General features: G+C 34.9%; 1 protein-coding gene across 8 annotated transcripts in view; it reads left to right on the forward strand.

Annotated features, from left to right (window-relative positions):
- The window catches only part of ADGRB3 (adhesion G protein-coupled receptor B3), a 707,424-nt gene that overhangs the window by 682,331 nt on the left and 7,518 nt on the right, over nt 1-17,575 (forward strand). For all 8 annotated transcript variants that reach the window (XM_025991123.2, XM_072735057.1, XM_025991125.2 and 5 more), the window contains one exon: nt 14,459-14,563. In XM_025991123.2, the coding sequence (XP_025846908.1) occupies nt 14,459-14,563 (105 nt within the window). The remainder of the gene's footprint in view (nt 1-14,458; nt 14,564-17,575) is intronic.

The following is a 17,575-nucleotide window of genomic DNA, read 5'->3' on the forward strand; positions in this document are numbered from 1 at the left end:
TCCTAAAATTATGGAAGCCTTTCAGAATATGGAAACTCCTAAATCAATCACTTTGTGAATGTAGATGAATCTTGTAGCTCAGCAATATATATCAGGTACCAAAAGTAAGACTTAACTGTTTTTATTTACTACAATGGTGAACAAGCTCTAGTTTTACCCTGAAAAGGGTCCAAAGAGATTTGGTCATTTTTAGTAAGCTTTCAAACAAGAAACAAAATAATAATGATGAATCTGACCTCAATGATAATGTGGCAAAATTTCCTACTGATGCATCTCAGTTGTAGCAACCTGTGGCCTAGGATAAAAACTTCATTCTATCCTAAATTTTAGGGTACAAAGAAAAAACATTCAGAAATCTTTTTTTCATTTTTTTATTGCCTTTTAGGGGACAAATAATTTTTTTTCTATTCTTTAGGTAACCCAAAGTAGAGGATCATTGTGTATACATTTCTTTTTGTCCTGAAAGCAATAAGTTATGTTAATACAAAGGAAAGAAGGTGGAAATTAATCCATGGGGCATCATTGACAAAATATAGTAAAAACCTAAATGTAAAATTAAGCCTCAAGGGAACCAATCAAAGCTATATAATCATAAGTTCTGAAAAGAAATCTAATCATATTGGATCACTTGGAGCATTAGAAAAACTAATCCTTTTTCATATATTCCCTATGGCAACTGGTACCATATTCCTTAATCGGATGCTTTTTTCCTGATGCTTAGTATCCCAACATATAACCATGGTATTATCAAAACATTTACTGGTAATGGAAAGATGTCAAAACTCAACAGTCCTGAGTAGTTAGCTCTTTAATTACTATGGCTATTGCATGATTGCTAGATGTGTAAAATTGGGAGGTGGGAGGACACTTTGAGATATTGCATTTTCTTGACAGACTTTTTAGTACCACTCTCCTTAGTCTGTGTGCAACCGTAGTTATGTGGCAGATATCTCATAGATGGTATTCAGAAAAATTACTGCAAGATGCAAATGCTGATAAATTTTAATATGGTATATTTGTACTTTGTGGATGGTCCTTGACAAAGAGCCAGAGTTGCCTCCTTCCACTTTAATTCATGCTGGATAAATTTTGTTTATCTCAAACTACTTGCTAGTCCCCCAATTCCCACCCCATCAGCTTTACCACACAGTGGCCAACATAGGCATTTTGCCATTTACAAGCAGATTTCTATCCTGGGCTCCTGAAGATAGCTTCCCTTTAGACCATATACACTCCCCGGAATCTATACACAATAACAATATTCTCTCAACTTTGTATATACATAAAAAATGGGCTGGTAAATGTTATACCTGGGGAAAAGTTCTTTCATGTTGCCAATCTCCAAGAAAACATTGCATTTTTAGCAATAAATAGAGCAAAGTGTTGACTAGTCAAAATGATATAACATCAATTCTTACTTTCAGGAAAGTATACAGAAAATACTGATATTCCTTTATTCTGTGACCAAATTCCTTACTAGACTTGCATTCTCAGCTCCAAGCAGAGATCTAATATATAGTGTCAACCTTAAAAATTAAATTAAAAACCAAGGTTATCATGTAGCAAATGAGTTTATTTGGGAATTGCAATTCCAGATATGCAAGCCTGGAAGGAAAAGAGGAAGTTGTGAGGTACTATTTTAAACATTTTTTTAAAGCACTGCCAATCAAGAATCAGTTTTCTGTATTTAGTGATTTTGTCCCTTGGTGCCAGGAAGGACCTTTCCTGGTTGTCATGTCCCACTGTGGAAGGAAAGAGCATGGTTATTGGAAACTGTTTAAGGCCACATATGAGTAACAAGGAATAGAATAGAGAGCTCTCAAGCATTTCCCACTTATGGACTACCTCTTATCAAAGCTATAAGCTTTAGAGATCATCTTGAAACATTGAACCAGCATCATCCTCTTGGATAGGTTATTTCTGCAAGGGTTTGACAGGCAACAAGCACAAAATTTTTAAAGTATTGTACAACACAAAAAGAGAAGCATAATAATAAATCTAGTTTGTGGAGAGACCTGGGTGGCTCAGTTGGTTAAGTGTCTGACTCTTTGATTTTGGCTTGGCTCAGATCATGATCTCAGGCCATTAGATCAAGCCCCACATCAGGATCCATGCTCAATGGGGAGTCTGCTTGTCCCTCTCCCTCTTCTTGCTTGTGTTCTCTCTCTCTATCTCTTAAATAAATAAGATTTTTAAAAAATAAATCTAGTTTGTATAAGATCCTACATGAAGAACCCAGACCTGAAAGTAATCAGCTAAATACATCAGAGGTAGGAATCAGTCAGGTTTTCTCTTTGCCTGAAAAAATAATGTTCTAAATTCCAGAGATTATCCCCCTTAGCAATTGTCTGGGAGATACAGGTGATGACTTTATTTTTCCAGGAGAATGCCAAGATAAAGGCAATAAGGGGGAAAAGACAGACTTTAATATTTGAAATATAAAGTCTTGATGTGGTGTCTTGAGTGGAAGCAATCTGCCTTAATGTCAACTACTTCTCTTTCTCATCCATTTGATTGAAAAATCTCCAGGGTTTGGAAGACCAGATGTTAGGTGCAGCCATCTTTAGCTGTGGAATGTATGTCCAAGATTCAAGCCCCCAAAGCCTGGCTATCATTTGGGTAATGAGGAGGACCTGGTATAGTTCCTTTCAAAGAAGTTCAAGGGCAGTCTTTGTTCCAAATCAGAAGCATGGGGGAAGAAATGGAAACATTAGTTGGGAGTATGGTAGGCAGATACTTGAGGAAACCAGAATAATTTGGGATCTATTACAGTTTATTAACAGGATTAGAATATAATACAGACGAAGGTACAAACATAAATTTTCTCTCTATACTTACCCTGATTTTTACCAAAGATAATCACAGTATATCTAATTTGTGTGCGTTAAACTTGGCCTGCCTCAAGTGTAGCAAGAGTAGTAATTCACCATATAAGCACTTTTCAAAACTGCTTTTCTAGAACTTTGTAAGCAAGGTGCCAATTTGATTTTTCTGAGGAGCTTTATTGGCTCCATAAAGTAGCCTTAGTTCCTTAAAAACTGTCCTGTAAAATCTGAGCCTGTGTACATCTCTCTGAAAATAATCCAATCAGAGCCTTGGTAAAGTAGCCAATATTTCTATTTATTATTACAAGGAAAACAGATTCTCATTGAATTTATGCAAATAACCAACTATATTGCCATGTGAAAAAGTACTCAAGAGTTTCCAAATTCTGGAGGGATCAGGTAGGGAGAAAAAGTAAATATTTCATCACTGTTTACAAAGTTATATTTTACCAAAGTGCTGTATTTCATAGATAGCTTTAAAGAGACGAGAAAAGGGGGTCCTTTTAATGTAGTAAGCAAAACATTGAAGGACTAGTAATATTTGAAAACTAGGAGTCATAAAAATTATAATCATCTTACTCCATTCATTCAATGCCATGTTATTCTTGTTCTGCTTGAATCTAGTTTTTACATTAGTTCTGGAAATTTTTACCCAGTTTAATTTTATGGTCTCAAAGTTATCATAAACTGGCACTTTTTTCTGAGCTCTTTCCATGAATCTCTTTGAAAACAAATCACTTCTGTAGGTACATTTTGTAAAAGTATCTGAATACTGAATAAAAACGCTACTCCCTATAAATGAAAAGACTTAAAATGTCCATTATTAAAGATATGATGCAAGTTCATTATGATGGAGTTGACAAGAAAATTTGGTTTTCCATATGTTTTAAGATAATAATTGGAATCATGGCCAATAGCATTTTACCAAGACACCAGATTTCCAGGAACTTCACATAATTTCTAAAATATTTATGTTAAAAACATTCACCTGCATAACAAAACCTTAGATGGTTTATTTTCACTTATTTGAAAATGCTTCTCATGTAATTTAACATATTGAATAACCCTAAAGGGCTTAGCATCTCTCTTTTTATAAGGAGAAAGAACAAATCTATTGTGATGTTTTAGAAACTTTCTAGAAAACCCAAAGTTAGTTCAAGGTCAAAAAGACTATTTAGAATTGGATTTGGGGAAATTTGTCCAAAATATCAAAAGATTTTAGAACATTTGGTCAAATAGTATCATGGGTCAAATAGGATTATGAAATAATACTTAGCTATCCATTTAACCATGGTAACAATAGAAGTTGTTAAAAAGCAAATACAGAAAGATACATAGATCTTAGTTAAAACTTACATAATCAGAGACCTGTTAAAGACAGCAAATACAGAAAATTATTTTTAAAAAAATAGAATCCTTTTTTTTTTAAAGCCAGATTAAAGTATAAAGGAAACTTTTTACAATCTATTATCAAAAGCAGACCAATAGTCCAAGAAAAAATTGTCCTCTTAGCAGATAAAAGGAAAATTATGGTTCAATTTTACATAAATACACTATTAATAATAAAACTTATTTTTAAACCACTATAACAAATTTATTTAGCTGGATCATATTAAAAGTTTTTCCAAGATTATTTTTTCACAGACCTTCTAAAACTTTTTATGTCCATCATAGTCTATCCTTTCTATCTGCCTCAAAGAAATGTATCTCCATACTTCATACGTTTTTTTTACCCTGTACCTTTTCTAAGCAAAAAACATACCCTACTTTCCTTGTATACAGAGCTATTTCCCTTATTATTTCTACCAGCTTTAATTATATATGTTAATTAGAATTTTTTACACTTAAAAACCTTAATTAGAATTCTTAACCCTTAAAAACCTTAATTTTTAATGAAAACTAAGTATGCTATTATGAACTGTCTTTTACATTAGCATTTTTTTTAGGTTGGCAATTTCATGAGTACATTTCATAATTTCTAGAGACATATACTCTATCAAAGTATAATTTTTCAATGTGATGCAAAACATGTTCATTAATAGACCCAAGTATCTTTTGTTTCCCTGTAAAAAGAAGCCAGAAATGGATAAACCTATGTCAATTAAGATGTCCATTTTCTTTTTTTTTTAATTTTTTTAAATTTTTATTTATTTATGATAGTCACACACACACACAGAGAGAGAAAGAGAGAGAGAGAGAGAGAGAGAGAGAGAGGCAAAGACATAGGCAGAGGGAGAAGCAGGCTCCATGCACCGGGAGCCCGACGTGGGATTTGATCCCGGGTCTCCAGGATCGCGCCCTGGGCCAAAGGCAGGCGCTAAACCGCTGTGCCACCCAGGGATCCCAAGATGTCCATTTTCTATCTTATTTAGAAATTATATATATATGTTCAGTGAATATCCATCATTTTTTTAATGTGGCAAAACTTTACCTAAAGACTCTTTATCCTACTTACATTTATTTTAACTTACTTATTGTTAACAATTATGTTTAGATTACCCACAAAAACTTGAGACATTAGACAACTAGCCACCAGGCTAAGCTATTTTCTTGCTCACAAATTTTGTAAAAGAAGTAACATGAAGTTACTACACTTTTAATAAACCTAGCTAGAATGAAGGTTCTATGTTTAATGCTGAGAACTCTAAAAACACACATTTTAATTGAAACAACAACCTTAAACTTGCTATTATATTAAATATTTTCCCAAATCATGTGAACCTGAAAAATATTTGAGTTAGTATCTATTATATTTCTGATAATTTATAAATGCTTCATTTTCAAGCCAAATGAATAGGGCTTATTTCATAAATTAGCTTTGGTTATATCGCCCAGAAGTAGAAAAATACCATGTCTATAACAGACATACATAGTCTTTCATAAATAGACAGAGAGATGCAAAAAGAGAAGACACTTAAAGATATTGTGTTGTTTTTTTAATTCACTAATTTCAGGATGTAATCCATTTATAAAAACATTTGAGGTTCCTCCCTGGGTTTAATAAATTCTTTAATTATGGTCCATAGTTTGGTAGATGAGGGTATAGAAGGTATAGAGGAGGTGAGGGTGGTGCAGAAGGGAAAGAAGAAGCTGGTACTGGAGACCATTAGGACAGGGAAGGGAAAAAGTAGCCTCAGAGCCCCTTTTATCTACTTTTAATTATTTATGTGTCTTGGTTAATTTAGAAACATTATTTTGCAAAGAGTGATTTTAGAGTCTTGGATACATTTGGAAGACTCCAGGTACCAATTAAAATAGCCATCCTATTTAGTCTGTTTAATTTTAGAGCTGTGGTCTTCTAATTTGGTTCTGCAGGAAAAAAAAAAAAAAGTTATTCATAGTAGCCATAGGAGTTCAAATTATCTTGGGTTCAGTTGGTTCATTTGATTAAGAGCACACATGAAGAAGGGCCATAGTTTTGAATACAAAATTGGCCAGGGTCCCAGAAGGAAGATCCTTAGAGAAAAATTTAGAGGATTGTGATCCCATACTTTAAAACCAAAGGTTTGGCAAACAAATAAGTAGTCACCAAAAGGCTGATTCCTTCAAGAATAAAGTCAGAGAGCTCACCCAAAAGGAGGAAGTGTGCCTCTGACAAGAGGCTCACCATGCCAAAAATAAAAAGATTACTCATAATGCAAGAGGCTGAAGTGGCTACCATTCACAATGCCTGGAGTTGTTAGTTCATCAAGATTCATCGCCTTCTTATCCCACTTCTGACACCATATAATGTCAACTTTAAAAATTAAACAAGAAATATTACTGAGCAGCAAATGAGTTTTTTGGGAATAACAGAAGAATTGCAGTTTGGTGCATGCAAACTATGGCAAACTATGGCAAACTATGGCAGTAAGCAAGTCCAGATAACAAAGTGGGACAGCATCCTTTTATAGAGGAAAGGAGAAAGTTGCAAGGGTTGTTTTGAACAAAAGTTTATGGGAGGAAAAAGAGTTTGAAGTGGTGACAGCTTCTTATTAACTCATGTGCAGGCAGCTTGTTGTTGCCAGGTTGAGAGAAAATCTTTCTTTTTCCTACTGGTTATGTAGATTTTGATGAGTAGTAGTGCATGAGAGTTCACCCTTCATGGATTGCCCCATCTTGAAAGAGGATTCCTTTACTAATTTTCACAATAGTAGGCATTCAATAAATTATTATGTAAAGAATAATTTAAAATTGAAATTAGACCAGTGTGCTTGAATAAAAAGTTATCAAAGAATATATCTGAGTTGGGGCAAAGACCACTATAATAAATGGATTAAGGAGCTAACACCTCAAAGACAGCCACACTGGACTTCAAAGATATTTACATGATATGCAACTCAAGGCAATAAATGGCAGGTGGAAATTAAAGGAAGAGGATATGATATGGAGGTTGACTTAAGTATGGCATCCTCAAGAAACTAGAAGCAAATTAGAATTCACTGAAATGTGAGGTCTATAGATAAAAGGAGGAAGTAATTTAGAAACCATATAGTGAAGAGCTTGCACTCCAAGGGAAGAAATTTTACCTGATTTGTTACCAAAAGCTGCTAAAACTTTCTGTTCTATTATGCTCTGTTTGTTTTTTAGTGGGAATGATTTGCTCTGATCTGGAATTTAGAAAGATGACTGTGGCAGTAATAGGTAGGAAAGATTGGAGTAGGGTGAATGAGGAAGTTGAAATACAAAATCAGAAATGACTAATCCAGAAAAGAAAAATGAAGTGGTAGCAAAAGAAAGGAATGAAGGGATGTGGCAGAGTCAAGATTTTTGGATTTGGTCTTTACCTGAACACAGACAGGGTTCTTAATTGAACATAGGGGAGCAGATGAAAGAGGATCCTGCAGGTCTGAACCTGGATTTCTAGTAATATCACAGACAGAGATTTAGGAAAATCAAGCATACATCTTGTTAGGCCAAATTGCATTTTAATATCTTGGGGATTAAGGTGCCTAATCAGATGTTAAATGAGAAATATCAGGGAGATAGCTTAAATTGTTGTCTTGGATTGAGGGCAAATCTTAAGGAATTCCTAGGAATGCAGTTGCAAACATCTCAAATTACAATCAACAATGTTATCCATTCCATGTTAAAATATATGCATAGAAGGGTATTTATTTTTATCGTCTCTTCAAAAACATGGAGATGGGGTGCCTGAATGGCTCAGTTGGTTAAGCATCTGCCTTTGGCTCAGGTCCTGTGATCAAGCCCCACATAAGGCTCCCTACTTAACGGAGAGCCTGCTTCTCTCTCTCCCTCTGTTGCTCCCCCTGCTCGCTTGCTCTCTCTCTCCCTCTCCCTCTCCTTATCCATCTCCCTCTCCCAAATAAATAAAATAAATAAAATCTTAAAAAAATGTATGAGGATATCCCTTGTCACATTCTTCCATGGAACCTCTTAAAAACACCATAGAATATTCCTTTGAAGTTCCTAATGAACACCACACATCCAGTAAACCATGCTTTTCAAACTTAGGAGAAGTAAGAGTGAGCAGAGAGCACAAGAAGGCATCTAACCAGGATAATTATGTCCATCTTTGTGGGGACTTGAATTTTTAGTAGATTTGGGGGACTATAAGTAAGATAAAATGTTTTATATTAATTTTATTTTGTTATGAATACAGCTAAGCTGTATTACTTTCAAAATATAAAGCTTACAGTTCCAAAGAAATATCTTACTCATAATAAGCTCCTTTCTACTTTGTCCCGAACTCCTACAATAAGTGCACTGTCAGGCAATCAGCACACTTTGAGAGGAAACATTTGAGCAATCTAGTCTTATGCTGCATCTGTCTTTTCTATAATGCTAAATTAAACTGTTGCAAATATTCGCAGCTAAGTATATCCTTGGGTGACAGTGAAATAATAAAAAATAATACCTACCTTATTCAGTTTTTTTAGATCCTTTGTCTAAATCCTGGATATATATTTATTTAAATGGAAATATTTTGAATCTTAACTAGACACTGGTAATGTCCATGGGGCTTCAGGTTCTATCATAAGGATACTCTGGGACTCTGGCCAAGAAAGGTACATAAATCATTCCTTTTTCACAGTACAGCTTCAAAAATCAAGATTAATTCCTGCAGTGTGTGTTGCTCCTTAACATTAGTTTTCCATCAATTCAAACTAATGTTCAATAGCCCACTCTGGATTGAGGAGTCCTATGCAATACAAAAAAAGAAAAATAACCATAGGTTTGTTTATACCAGTAAATATAAACAATGAGAGCATAGATGTCTATATCCTAAGGCTAGAAAAGGTTATTTACGCAAAGTGGTTTCTAAATTCTATCAGCACATGATTCCCAGGCCCCATAATCTAAAGTTTATAGTTGAGAGATTCTCCAACTTTTTCTAAAAATGTCCCTGTTTCTAAAACAGTTTCTAAAACAGTCAACAGGCATTGACATATAGTAATGCCTACCTTATCTGTAGTTCAGACTTAAATCCCAACTCTATGATTCATACTTCTGAATTTAGAAAACAAAACTTCCAAGTGGTTAGTTTCAAACCCACCTGCAGGCCCTTTATAAGCTACTTATGTGGAAAATAAGAAAGCATAATAAAATTTGAAGAGAGACACAATAGAATTTGAAGAGTGTTCCTCTCTGGGGCCAATAAAAGAAGTCTCCTCTTCAGTGGGGAGACCCCTTAAATAGGAGAGAAGACAAGACTTAAGATAGCCTTCCTTGTTGCAGGCACCTTCCCTGGCCTGTATACATATGCCTTCTAATTCATTTATTAATTAAGCACATTAATTGAGCACCTACTAAATATCAAACACTGTGTGTCAGGTATACAAAGAGAAGTCACTGTCCACAAGGTGTTCAGAGACAAAACATGGAGACAGCCCTTCCAAAGATAGTTGCAGTACCATGGGATAGTTTTAGGGTGATCAATATCCAGTTTATGGGCTTGGCTACAGAAGGCACCTGTAACAAGAAACAAGAGTGTTTCTTTCACTCACTTTTCGATCTAAATAAGTCATAAACTTGAATAATCTATAGGAGGGTGCTCCCTGAATATAGGATGTATCTAAGATAGCAGCATGCAAAGAGAATTGTCTTTGGATTCAGAGTGTATTCTAGCTGTCTCACCACTGATAGGAGCTTGGGACCTTTACTTAGCCTCCTGAGCTTCAGTTTCCTAATCAGCAAAGTGAGATGATGACTCCTACCTCCCTGGGTTATTGTGAGGATTGAGAAAGATAATAATGCCTACCATTTCTTAAGTGGCTCTTACGTATGTCCTCTAGTGACAGGTGATATGTATCCCTTTTAAATCTTCAGAACAACCCTGTAAGGTTATTCTGACTGGTAAAACTAGAGCTACAGGGAGATTACATTTTATGCTTCTGACTATACAATTTGAAAGTGGTGGAACTAAAATCTAAATTCCAAGTTTGTCCAGATCTAGAACTGTTAGATTTGACATGTCCCAAGTATTTAAAAGAGTGCCTGAGATAGAGTAGGTGCTCAAAACATACAGGTCGTTCACATCCTGATTTTTTTTCTCAAATATCTGAAATTTCATGAAAGTACTACACAACCTAACACTTTTTCTTTCATATCAACAATTAAAAGACTGCAAACACAGCCTCTCTTGATTTACAAAGAAATAAAATGGCAGATAAGAGTTTTATGAAATAAGCTATATCAGGAGATATTTTTGTGTAGCTATGTTACTGGTCCTCTCAGGATAGGGTTCATATGCAGCTTCAAAGAATGATGTCATAATAACCTGAGTGAAAGGAACATTACTGAGCATTTCTCTTTATTGCAAAAGATGCCTATGTTACTTGACAAGAGTTATAACCCAAGCAACCTGAATTTTATATATAGTGGCAATTAGAATATATTTGCTTATTTAAGAAGAAAATCTACTTGAGATATAGTTTTATCATCTTCACAAGGTTTTAGAAAATTGAATTTTTCACAGAAGTCAATTTGTTTCGGACACAAGATGTTTCAGCCACAAAAGAAAAAAGTAAACAGATGAAACTGTAAGGTGAGTAAAATCCAAAAAGAGCCATTTTAAAATGGACCAGTAAGATTTAGAAGCACAAAAACTTTGAATTAGGTGGTTAAGACCATCAAAGGCATGAGTGCTACAAATAAAAATTAGAGAAGCAAATAGATAAGGGGAAACTCTTATTATTTTTGAAAACTAAAACCCAGTCACATTTTTATCCCAAAACTTTTCTGGGTTGGAAACTCTCCAGTATTCACTGTGATTCTGGCTGCCATGTCAATGGAAGCTTCCCTGACTGAAAAAGCTGAAAGGTGTACTTAAGTCTGTGAACAGAAAGGAATCGTGCATGGAAAATCAAACTGAGCCCATGACAGACAGGCAAGCTATTGATTGGCAGCTCTAGTGTACTTCTGTTGGAACCACCAGGCCATCATTGCTATGGTGATTTCTGGCTGTGCCAAGGTGATAATTTCAAATTAGAACGACTATCTGGCATGTTTTTGCAAGTAATGTTTCTATGTAGGAAGGGCCCCAGATTTCAGCATCCAAATTTTAATTTCTTTCCATCTTCCTTACAGCATCCATGAGCTTTAGTATTCAGAGTAGCTTTCATGAACCTACGTAGAACATTGCAAAATGTTTTTGGGTTATATAACATTTGTATCCACCATATATATTTCTGAGTATATTTTAATACTGTAGCTCCTCAAAATAAAATCCACTCAGAAAGGAATCAGAATCAGCTGCTACCTATTCAATCAGAATATGATTGTAAAAACTATAATCATTTAACATATCCTCGTTGCGGGGTAGATTTCACACTTTGCTTCATTAAACATGCTTTATTCAATAGAAACATTTGGTTGCAAGAGACAGAGAGTAACTTTGAGTACTAACCAGAAGAGAACCTTGTTGGAAGGATATGGAAAAACTGACCTTTCCGCCAGTAGATAGTAGGGACCTCCATTGACATTTCCATCAAGTGGGAAGGCTAACTCCCCCAAGGCAAAATCAGGACCCTATCATAGGATGAAAGATAAATGGAGACTACACAGACAAAATCATCACATGCACACCTTAAAATGAGGAAGCTGTGCCAATAACATCAACTACTTTACAAGAGTATATGTGCTTCTTGTCTTTGGAAAGGAACAATCCCATTGAAGAAAGGGCACGTGACTAAAAATTCTATCAGATGGGGATCCCTGGGTGGCTCAGTGGTTTAGCACCTGCTTTCAGCCCAGGGCGTGATCCTGGAGTCCGGGGATTGAGTCCCACATTGGGCTCCCAGCATGGAGCCTGCTTCTCTCTCTGCCTGTGTCTCCGCCTCTCTCTGTTTCTCTCATGAATAAATAAATAAACTCTTTAAAAAAAATTTTAAAATAAAAATAAATAAAAATTATACCAGATATTCTCTGAATTTTGGAAATGAAAAAGAGAATAAACAAGATGAGGAATAATTGATTTGAAAATTTTCAACTTCAAAATAAGTGTGTGAAAATTTGGGAATCTGCCCTATTTGCATTTATCTTAGTGAATTCCCATATCACTTACTCTTATTAGCCATACCATTTGTTTTACTTATCTCAGTTCTAAAATAACATGTACTTGTGTTCTTAGGTGATTAATGCCTATACCCTCCATTCTACCTTGAGCTAGAAGAGGGGGGAAACTCTACTGGATTTTGCACCTGGATCCCTGTTACTTCAGTATCTAGTACAATATGTGATGCTCATGAATATGTATTAACTGACAGAATGAACTATATTTAGAGAAATGTCAGTAGCATGACTTTAGTCCTACTACCCTAGCAAAAAATTAACTACATGGTAAGATTCATTATTATGAAAAACATTATCTGAAAGTTAGAGCCAGAGTTCATATTCTGATGACTATAGTTTTTTAAAAAAGGTATTTTTTACAGCACAAATCGGTATTTTAATCAGTGTCTTAGGCCCTGGTACTACATGGGAATATTTGCGTCCCCAGGGATAAAATGTATTTCGTTATGTTTGCCAGCTATGTGGTCCTCAAAATCCCTCCACTGAGTTGCTTATGCAAATCCTCCCTCTCATAAATCTCCATCAGCCATTGCTAGTCAAATTATGTTTGCCTGGTGTTTCTCTGTAAATCCTGCAAATCTATTTCCTGTACTCTCCCCAAAACTGATGGGAAGTTAATCGCTCTGTAATTGCTTGCTATGTTTCATGTCCTCATCATGAGTAATGTTGCCATGTTCTCATCCTCAAGCACCTGATTCGTTAACAGCCAACTAAGAGGAGCAAAAGAGCAAGATTTAAAATGTCAGAATTCTCTCATAAAAGTAGGCTAATGAAAATAGAAGAAACTAGCTAAACAAAGTATTGCCTAAACACAGATTCATTAAATATAGGAAATTAAATTTGGTATAACAGAGAATAAGACTTTTTAAAATATGTTAAAGATTTAATTTGCATTTCTCTCTTGCTTTTTTTTCCCCCTCAAGATTGTGTTCTCTGTGTCTTTTTAGAAGAAAATTAGGCATTATAGATCTTCCCCCAAAGATATATTTCTTTTCCAAAACAAATCCTTACTTTTGAAAATACTTGGTAATTAAAACAATAGACCAAATGTTCAAATCATAGCTTAGGCATGAGTATAATATACCCATGAAGCCCACATGAGCAAATGCTGAGTTATGAAGCACATGCTTTAAAATACTATAGAATCTTGCACAAACATGGAGGCATAATCTTGAAAAATCACTGAAATATCGATTTTTAACTTTTAAAAAATCAAAATTGAGGAAGGTATTTTCTCCTTTAAAATAACACTTGTAAATACAGGGAATTTATCTTCTCTGTTAAATACTCTGTAATAGAAAAAGATTCAGTCCATGATATTTACCCTGAGGTCATTTTTATTTAGGATTCTATTTGTTGAATTATGATGAAGTTGGGAGAAAAGGATGTAACCAAGGATGAAGAGTATATTTAGAAAAGAGAGAGGATTAATATATTTGTATCAGTGATTTGAGAAGCTCATCAACCACACAATTTTTGCTCTGAGCCCTAATTTGTAAGATCTGTATCATCTCGAAAATAAATAAATGAAACCTATGGGTCAGATTTTCCTTCTGCAAAGCTCCATCATTATTCATGGAAACTCTAAGATTTAAGAACTCACATATATTTCAGACACTTTAGTGCTTTGAGTCAGCCTTAAATGGCAGTGACTGGGATTTTGTTCCCCCTTTAGTACAGCCAGCTAGGATTTTAGTGTTTATGGAAATAAAACATTAAAAAAGTAATATTTCCCATGACAAACATTGAGAGACTTGGGTGCTTTACAAGTCCAAATTTTTAAACATTTTTTTATATTACAACAATTTTTGTAAAACAGCTTTAACTTTGAATGATGAAAATCTTACACAGGAATGACTGCTACATTTTTAATGCACCCACAAGAGAAAACTATATTTTGGTAATCTTGTAAGTGGAAATAAAGCCAATTCTTCATGCTCAAGAAGTGCTGACTATGAAACAAAGATTAGATGCAGCTTATTTGCATTTTTGGTGTCTTTGGGGACTTCCTGGTTCCTGCCAAACTTACATTCCTTATTAGTTAAAGCAAAAATATTAAGTCTCTTCTTAAAATGTGTAAATCAAATTAGAAGTGAGAGACTTTCTATTTTCTTTTGCAGAAGGTCATGCATACAAGGAAGAGGCATATGGAACTGTTTCAGGAGCTGAATCAGAAGTTTCAAACTTTGGACAGATTTCGGGATATACCAAATACAAGTAGTATGGTGAGTATGTGTTACTTCCATCAGTGCCTGGCACCACACTAATGATGTATCCTGACAGCCATTATCCTTGCCCTCCAGGAGCTTTTCATTGTCTTATGAACACAAAAGTGGCATACATAGAAAAAAAATAATGTTCCACAATATATTTTGGAATATACTAAGAAACAAACTAGGAATGATAGACTCTTTAAGCAGTTTTATTCGTATTTAAATGTGTTATAAGTTATAAGCTTTAATTGGAATTAGTTATACATCAAAAATATGTTAGGTTCATGTGGCCCTTTTATCATCATTAAAATGATCATTCAAACACCCAAATAGTTGACTAAATTTTTACATTTTAATTTGAATGTCTGACATTTTAAGGTCATAAAATATAATTACATATTTCTTTATATTATGGGTATGTGTATATATGTATATACATATTATATTCATATATATATGAATATAATATATATTCATATATATATTCATATATATATATATATGAATGTATACTTGGTTTCACTTTGTTACGTGAAACCAAAATGTTAAGTTTTGTCTCCAGGAAATTCAAGATTCACTTGTTCTATAACAAGAGTTTTGAGAAACACATTAACATTGAAAGCATTGATATTTGATTAGACTATTTTCTTCTCATTCATTCATACTACTACAGTCGTAGCATAGGAATTCATCAAATGGTATTTTGCAGTTACCATGGACATGGCACAGTCATAGCTTCAGAGAAGGCTCCATGATTTGAGTACAAAGCTCAACCAAGAACTATCTGATCATGGACAAGTTACCCAGCTCAGGTTTCTAACCCTCAATTTTTCCTACATTGAACAAAGAAAACAGAAAGTAGTAAATGCTTTCTTTATTCTCATAACACTTTTAACACTTTCCAAAGCAGGAAGGGCATGTGAGAGTTTAATAAGCTGAGACTCAACTATGAGAGATGGAGCTAGAACTACCATCTGACTCCACTGTTCCTCACTCCAAATATGGTACTCCTGCTTTGCCTTATACCTTTGCAGTCCTTCCCCTCCTCCTAACATCTGATATTCTGGCATATATATATCTAAGAGACACTCTAAGAGACATGTGTTTGTGTTGGTGTTTGATCAACAACTCTAGTGAGCCTTGGGTATGTGTGTTGTGGGTCTAAGTCCTAGCGTCCTAATTAGTAACATCAGTTTATCATGAACAAGAATTTATGTTCCTTTGTTTCTCCTGTATTCCTCTCAGTACTAGTACATGAACAAGAATTTATGTACCTTTGTTTCTCCTGTATTCCTCTCAGTACTAGTACAAGGCTAGTCATGGTAATTTATCAGTACATACCTGTTCTTGGCTTATTGAATGTTTCTGATAGTTCAGTCTATGTTTGGCTTTTTGAAAAAAAAAATTATATATTTATTTGAGTGAAACAGCACAAGTGGGGAGGGGGGAGAGGGACAGAGGGAAAGGGAGAAGCAGACTCCCCACAGGAAGCCCAACATGGGGCTCGATCCCAGGACCTCGAGATCATGACCTGAGCTGAAGACAGATGCTTAGCCTGCTGAGCCACTCAGGCATCCCTTAATCTGTGTTTGGTAAATGAAGATTATAAGAAATACAAGAGACCTTAACTCTTAAATGGTCCATAAATAATTCACGTGTATATCAACCTATTTTCCTCCTTATAGCAAGAATCATGCATTATTTGGTATCATCAACACAATACTGGGCATCTAGAAGACCCTTGAATGTAGTGAGTGGTTCTTTCTTATCTGCTCCTAATATTGAGCCATCAATTTTTAGTTTGCCAGGCAAATGAGAATTGCACCATTGAGATTAGACCTAAACACATTAGCTACTCATTTTGGAATACTGAAAGCTAACATTGAAATAAATTGAAGAAACTTCATTTGCTAAAGAAAAAAGAGGGGGGGGTTATGTTTACAAATCTGAAAGGCTTATGCAACAGATACAGCTGGCTGACTGCTATAATATGATTGTAATTTCCCCTTGTTGTATGGTCTGGGTATTAAATCATTAATGGCACGAATATCTGTATCTCAGTTTCCTGACAACCAAAATAGCCTACTAATTACTCCACATCTCTGCAGCAGCACGCCTATTCTAGAAAAGATTTATAAATATTTATCATTTGGGAGGTTAGGAGTGGGAAGGATAGAGCTGTCATTGCTGCTTGACTATTGTCCTAAATATCTGAGAACAGGAAAAAAAAGAGTTCCTTATTCAGTTTTGATTAATAATGAACATGTGAGTGAGTTCATTATCCTTAATTCAGTCATAATTTGTGTGGCACATTGCTAATGAAAAATCGCATAATTGGATGGAGAAAGACATTTTCAAAACAAAAATCTCAAAGTCTTTTCCTTTTTTTCTGGCTACTAACTCACAACACCTGCCTAGCACTGCAAATGATGGTAATTATGTAGAATTTTGGGAATCAAAGGGAACCCAAAAGACCATTTAGTCCATTTCCCTGCTTCCAGGCAGGACAACATCTAAATCACACTACAAAGAAAAGGCAGTGTTGAAATAATTCTTTTACTTTGAGTGTGTCTCACAAACTATTCTCCATCAAGATTCCTTCCCCCCAAGGAGCTTCTCCAAATCTTCACTCTTTTAGAATATAGAATAAACAAATTCTCATTCCCTTGTCTCCAGTATTGAAGGTTAGAAGAAGGAAGGAAAGAAAGAAGAGAGGAAAGGAAGAAAAAAAAGGAAGGAGAAAAAGAGAAAAGAATGGAGGGAGAGAGGAAGAAAGGGACTTACCCAGAAGTGACAGCTAGACTGTGCCTGGAACCCTGAGCTATGGGAAATGCCCAGGTGGCCTTCCTATGGTCCAGGTGGCCTTGAAATCTCATATTCAGCTAACATTCCATTTATATGTATATAGCCTAAGGCCAAATTAGCATCTTTAGAAGCTTCATCCATGTTGACTTATATTGAGTTTGTAATTCTTTTATTGTGATACAATTAACATAACAGTATTAGTTATGGTTTAATATTTGT

The sequence above is a fragment of the Vulpes vulpes genome, chromosome 1, assembly GCF_048418805.1.
Source record: "Vulpes vulpes isolate BD-2025 chromosome 1, VulVul3, whole genome shotgun sequence".
In the NCBI taxonomy this organism is placed as follows: Eukaryota; Metazoa; Chordata; class Mammalia; order Carnivora; family Canidae; genus Vulpes; species Vulpes vulpes.